Source organism: Piliocolobus tephrosceles, chromosome 21, assembly GCF_002776525.5.
Source record: "Piliocolobus tephrosceles isolate RC106 chromosome 21, ASM277652v3, whole genome shotgun sequence".
NCBI lineage: Eukaryota > Metazoa > Chordata > Mammalia > Primates > Cercopithecidae > Piliocolobus > Piliocolobus tephrosceles.
The window spans coordinates 46,388,212-46,394,964 of NC_045454.1; the positions used below are offsets into that span (position 1 = coordinate 46,388,212).

The window sequence follows — 6,753 nt, forward strand, 5'->3', positions numbered from 1 at the left end:
CCCAGGCTGGAGTGCAGTGACGTGATTTTGGCTCACTGCAAGCTCCTTCTCCCGGGTTCATGCCATTCTCCTGCCTCAGCCTCCCGAGTAGCTGGGACTACAGGCACCCGCCAACATGCCCAGCTAATTTTTTGTATTTTTAGTAGAGACGGGGTTTCACTGTGTTAGCCAGGATGGTCTGGATCTCCTGACCTCATGATCCACCCGCCTCGGCCTCCCAAAGTGCTGGGATTACAGGCGTGAGCCACCGCGTCTGGGGTAGGATTGTTAAGAACATTAAATGAAGGCTGGGCACGGTGGCTCACACCTGTAATCCCAGCACTTTGGGAAGTCGAGACAGATCACAAGGTCAGGAGTTCGAGGTCAGCCTGGTCAATATGGTGAAACCCCATCTCTAATAAAATACAAAAGTTAGCCAAGTGTGATGGCGGGTGCCTGTAGTCCCAGCTACTTGGGAGGCTGAGGCAGGAGAACAGTGTGAACCCGGGAGGCAGAGCTTGCAGTGAGCGGAGATCGCACCACTACACTCCAGCTTGGGCAACAGAGCGAGAATCCATTTCAAAAAAAAAAAAAAAGAACATTAAATGAGCTAATACTAAACATCAAGCACTTAGAAAAATAACGCTGGGCGCGGTGGCTCTAGCCTGTAATCCCAGCACTTTGGGAAGCCGAGATGGGCAGATCACGAGGTCAGGAGATCGAGACCATCCTGGCTAACACAGTGAAACCCTGTCTCTACTAAAAAATACAAAAAAACTAGCTGGGCGAGGTGGTGGGCGCCTGTAGTCCCAGCTACAGGCCTCTTCCCTGCATACTCCTGCCACCTGCCCTGCCTGGACAGTGCTAGCCCCATGGCTTGTGCCCAGGGCTGCTGTCACTGCACAGCCAGGCTGCCCTGGTGCAACTGGGGAGCGGCCCAGCAGGTTTTTCCTCTCAGTCTGCCTGCCGCGGGGCACCGGGCTGTCCTCTCCCCGCCTCACCAGGGCCCGGCCTTCCCAAACTCGCCTTCTCCTCTCTGCGGGGCACAGCCGGCTGGCGGTGGCCACTGAGACAAGATGCCTAGCATCTTTGCCTATCAGAGCTCCGAGGTGGACTGGTGTGAGAGCAACTTCCAGTACTCGGAGCTGGTGGCTGAGTTCTACAACACGGTGAGTGCGCGGGTGTGTGAAGGAGTCTCTCCAGTAGCCGGTTCGAATCCCGGCTCCTCCCCATACATCCTTATTGGGGAATCTTGCTGGAGTGGTTCCCTTGTCTGAGCCCTAGTTTTCTCATCTGTTAGCCAAAGAGTGCCAGCTTTCATTCATTTACTCGTCTTTACTTGATGCCAGGCTCTGTGGTGGGTTTTAGAGACACATCGGTGGCCAGGGAAAGAGCCGGTCTCTGTCTTCCCTAAGCTAACGCTGATGTGACTGCAGGCATTTGCAACCGGGAGCGTTGGTGTCTTCTTGAGGGGCAAAGAGGCAGCTGCGGTAGGGGGAAGCAGAGGGCGCCCTTGAGCCAGAGGGAGTGGGCCAATCAGGAAAGGTTTCCTGGAAGAGGTGACTGTGTCTGTCTTGTTTGCAGCTGTACCCTCTGACCCACTTGTCCCGGTGTGCCCGGGACTATCCTGGTTTCTGTATTTACAAAGTTCCACCTCTTGACTGGGCGCGGTGGCACACGTCTGTAATCCTAGCACTTTGGGAGGTTAGGGTGGGTGGATTGCCTGAGCTCAGGAGTTTGAGATCACCCTGGGCAACGTGGTAAAAGCCTGTCTCTACTAAAATAAAAAATTAGCTGGGTACGGTGTCAGGCATCTGTAGTCCAAGCTGCTCAGGAGGCTAAGGCACAAGAATCGCTTGAACCCAGGAGGCAGAGGTTGCGGTGAGCTAAGATCGTGCCGCTGCACTCCAGCCTGGGTGAAAGAGCGAGACTCTGTCTCACAAAGAAAAAAAAAAAAGGTCCTACTTCCTGGGAAGCCCCTCAGTTCTGGGCAGTCTGGGTGGTCTTCTTTTTCCCTGTTAAAACAGCACATGGGAAGTGCTAAAAAATCATGGATGTGCCTACCGCCATGGCTCATGCCTGTAACCCCAGCAATTTGGAAGGCAGAGGCAGGAGGATCGCTTGAGCCCAGGAGTTCCAGACTAGCCCGGGCAACATAGCAAGACCCTGTCTCTACAAAAAGTTTTTAAAAATTAGCTGGGTGTGGTGGTCCGTGCATGTAGTTCCAGCTACTTGGGAGGCTGAGGTGGGAGGATTTCTTGAACCCAGGAAGTGGAGGCTGCAGTGAGCTGAGGTCCTACTGCTGCACTCCAGTCTGGGCGACAGAGGGAGACCCTGTCTCAAAAAAAAAAAAAAAAGGAAAAGGCCAGGCACAGTGGCTCATGCCTGTAATCACAGCACTTTGGGAGGCTGAGGCAGGCCGATCACCTGAGGTCAGGAGTTCGAGACCAGCCTGGCCAACATGGTGCAATCCCGTCTCTACTAAAAATACAAAAATTAGCTGGGCATGGTGGCAAGTGCCTGTAGTCCCAGCTACTCAGGAGGCTGAGGCAGGAGAATCACTTGAACCCAGGAGGCAGAGCTTGCAGTGAGTCAAGATTGCGTCACTGCACTCCAGCCTGGGATTACAGGTGCCCACCACCACGCCTGGCTAATTTTTGTATTTTTAGTAGAGACAGGGTTTCGCCATGTTGGCCAGGCTGGTCTCGAGCTCCCGACTTCAGGTGATCCGCCCACCTCAGCCTTCCAAAGTGCTGGGATTACAGGCATGAGCCACCGCGCCCGGCCTCATAGAGCTTAGTTCTATGCCCTACACATAGCGCCTGCTCGGTGAGCAAAAGAGTGCTTGCTGGCCGGGTGCAATTGCTCACACCTGTAATCCCAGCACTTTGGGAGGGGAGTGGATCATGAGGTCAAGAGATTAAGACCATCCTGGACAACATGGTGAAACGCCGTCTGTACTAAAAATACAAAAAATTAGCCAGGCGTGGTGCCGGATGCCTGTAGTCCCAGCTACTCAGGAGGCTGAGGCAGGAGAACCACTTGAACGCGGGAGGCGGAGCTTGCAGTGAGCCAAGATTGCGTCACTGCACTCCAGCCTGGCGACAGAGTGAGACTTCATCTCAAAAAAAAAAAAAAAAGAAAAAAAGAAAGAGTGCTTGCTGTGTACCAGGCATGGCCCTAAACATTTTACACGAAACACCTCCTTTAATCTGCACAGTGACGTTGGGAGTTAGACGCAATCTATATGATATAGACTTCTTCCCATTTTCCAGGTGATGAAACAGGTGTTCAAGGAGTTTGAAGGCTGTGCTCAGGGTCACCCTGGTTATTAGAGCCAGGACTTAAACTTGGTGAGTCCTGGAGACTTTTTTGGGAGGAGGGTCGGAGGCTCAGTTCCAGGATGCTCAGGTTGCTCTGATCCTGTTATCTTTGACCCTGGGGTTTCCCCTATCTGGGAAACGGGATTATGAGACTCCAGGATCCTCATGGTCTCACTGATTCTTTCTCTTCCTTGGTCAGAGATATGGTTTCCGGTCCTCAGTAGTTCCACTTGTAACGTGGGAGGGAGCTGAATGATTGGTCCTCGGAGGCTGAGATGATGGGTAAGGGCTTTAGAGCTCTTCTCTCTGGAGTCCCCAGCATCCACTGCGGCGCAGTGTTCTCTGTTCATCCCACCTCCAGATGAGAGGCCCTGCAGAAGGCACCGGGAGGCTGGGTGTGGTGGCTCTCACCTTTAATCCTAGTACTTTGGAAGGTCAGAGGACAGGAGGATCACTTGAGGCCAGAAGTTCAAGACTACCTTGGGTGGCTGGGCGTGGTGGCTCACGCCTGTAATCCCAGCACTTTGGGAGGCCGAGACGGGCGGATCACGAGGTCAGGAGATCGAGACCATCCTGGCTAACAAGGTGAACCCCTGTCTTTACAAAAAAAAAATACAAAAAACTAGCCGGGCGAGGTGGCGAGCACCTGTGGTCCCAGCTACTCGGGAGGCTGAGGCAGAAGAATGGCGTGAACCTGAGGGCGGAGCTTGCAGTGAGCTGAGATCCGGCCACTGCACTCCAGCCTGGGCGACAGAGCCAAAAAAAAAAAAAAAAAAAGGCTACCCTGGGCAACATAGCAAGATCCAGTCCCTACACAAAATTTTAAAACTAGCTGTGGGCTGGGCATCGCTGGCTCACACCTGTAATCTCAGCACTTTCAGAGGCCAAGGTGGGTAGATCACTTGAAGTCAGGAGTTTGAGACCAGCCTGGTTAACATAGTGAAACCCCATCTCTACTAAAAATACAAAAATTAGCTGGGTATGGTGGCGCATGCCTATAATCCCTGCTACTGGGGAGGTTTAGGCACGAGAATCACTTGAATCTGAGAGGTGGAGGTTGCAGTGAGCTGAGATCACAACATTACACTCCAGCCTGGGTGACAGAGCAAGACTCCATCTCAAAAAATTAAAAATTAAACAAATTTTTGTTTGTTTGTTTGTTTTTGAGATGGAGTCTTGTTCAGTCACCCAGGCTGGAGTGCAGTGGCCTGATCTCAGCTCACTGCAAGCTCTGCTTCCCAGGTTCACGCCATTCTCCTGCCACAGCCTCCCAAGTAGCTGGGACTACAGGCACCCGCCACCACGCCCGGCTAATTGTTTTGTGCTTTTAGTAGAGACGGGGTTTCACCGTGTTATCCAGGATGGTCTCGATCTCCTGACCTCGTGATCCACCCGCCTCGGCCTCCCAAAGTGCTGGGATTAGCGGCGTGAGCCACCGCACCCAGCCAAAAATTACAAATTAAAAAATTAAAAATAGCCGGGCGTGGTGGCTCAAGCCTGTAATCCCAGCACTTTGGGAGGCCGAGACGGGCGGATCACAAGGTCAGGAGATCGAGACCATCCTGGCTAACACAGTGAAACCCCGTCTCTACTAAAAACACACACACAAAAAAAACTAGCCGGGCGAGGTGGCGGGCGCCTGTAGTCCCAGCTACTTCGGAGGCTGAGGCAGGAGAATGGCAGGAACCCGGGAGGCGGAGCTTGCAGTGAGCTGAGATCCAGCCACTGCACTTCAGCCTGGGCGACAGAGCGAGACTCCGTCTCAAAAAAAAAAAAAAAAAAAATTAAAAAAAAAATAAAAATAAAAACTATCTGGTAGGCTGAGGCAGGAGGATTACTTGAGTCCAGGAGTTTGAAGTTGCAGTACATTGTTATTGCATCACCGTATTCCAGCCTGGGCAACAGAGTGAGATCCTGTCTCTAAAAAATAAAAGACACCTAGAAAGGGTTGATTCAGGTGTGTGCTGAGCCCGAGTATAGCTGTGTGTTCTTACTGCATGCAAAATTGTCCTCCACTGGATTCTCCTGTAGCCTGTCCCCAAATAAAATAAATTGAGCCACCTGTAGCTGCCTGGTAAGGCTGCAGGTGTCAAACTCCTCTGATCATGACACCTATTAGGAAAGAGATTTTACATCATCATCATCCCATACCTGCCTTTCCAGATGTATATCATACAGAAACAAAAGTTGCACAAAACGAGACTTACCTTTCCCTGCTACAAACACACCTGGATCTATTCTATTCTATTTATTCTATTCTATTCTATTCTATTCTATTCTATTCTATTCTATTCTATTCTATTCTATTCTATCAAAAAGCCTCTATCCAAACAGGTCAGGGGATGAGGAATAGAATCAGTTATGTGAGAAAGGGCTTTCCCAAGACCTTCTCCTCCAAAACACTTCTGAGTATCCCAAACCTATAGCTAATAAATCATACAGTTCAAAAGGGTGGGGTGGGTGGCAAAATTTTTCTTTTCATGTTTATTTTATTTTATTTTATTTTTTGCTGTTTTTAGAGACACTGTCTCATTCTGTTGCCCAGCCTGGAATGCAGTGGTGCCATCATAACTGATTGCAGCCTTGGCCTCCTTGGCTTAAGTGATCCTCCTGCCTCAGCCTTCAAAGTAGCTAGAACCACAGGTGCATGCCACCAAACACAGCTAATTTTTAAATTTTTGTACAGATGGGTGCTGGGCACAGTGGCTCACACATGTAATCCCAGCACTTTGGAAGGCCTAGGTGGGTCAATCACTTGAGCTCAGGAGTTCAAGACCAGCCTGCACAACATGATGAAACCCTATATCTATCAAAAAACAAACAAACAAACAAAATTAACTGGGCATGGTGGCACGCATCTGTAGTCCCAGCTACTCTGAAGACTGAGGCAGGAGAACTGCTTGAACCCGGGAGGTGGAGGTCACAGTGAGTGGCGATGGTGCCACTGCACTGCAGCTTGTGTGACAGAGTGAGACCCTGTCTAAAAAAAAATTGTTTTGTATAGAGATGGGGTCTTGCTATGCTGCCCAGGCTGGGCTCAAGTAATCCTTGTGCCTTCATTTCCCAAAGTGATAGGATTACAGACATGAGCCACTGCACCCAGTGCCAACCTTTTCTGTACAGGGCTAGCTAGTAAATATTTTTGGCTTTTTTTTGAGACAAAGTCTCACTCTGTTGCCCAAGCTGGAGTGCAGTGTTGCAATCTCTTAACTTGGTTCATTGCAACCTCCGCCTCCCTGGTTCAAGCAATTTTCCTGTCTCAGCCTCCCGAGTAGCTGGAACTACAGGCACCTGACACCATGCCTGGCTAACTTTTGTATTTTTAGTAGAGACAGGGTTTCACCATGTTGCTCAGGCTGGTCTTGAACTCCTGACCTCAGGTGACCCACACTTCTTGGCCTCCGAAAGTGCTGGGATTACAGCCATGAGCCACCGCACCCAGTCAACATTT

General features: G+C 50.7%; 1 protein-coding gene across 3 annotated transcripts in view; it reads left to right on the forward strand.

Moving 5' to 3' along the window:
• The window catches only part of ACER1 (alkaline ceramidase 1), a 35,845-nt gene that overhangs the window by 15,180 nt on the left and 13,912 nt on the right, over positions 1-6,753 (forward strand). The window contains exon 1 of one of the 3 annotated variants that reach the window (XM_023186824.2): positions 783-1,148. The exons of the other annotated variants lie outside the window; for them this stretch is intronic. Coding sequence (XP_023042592.1) covers positions 1,056-1,148 — 93 coding nt within the window. The 5' untranslated portion in view covers positions 783-1,055. Of the gene's footprint in view, positions 1-782; positions 1,149-6,753 lie in introns of those variants that run through there. 3 annotated transcript variants of the gene reach the window in all.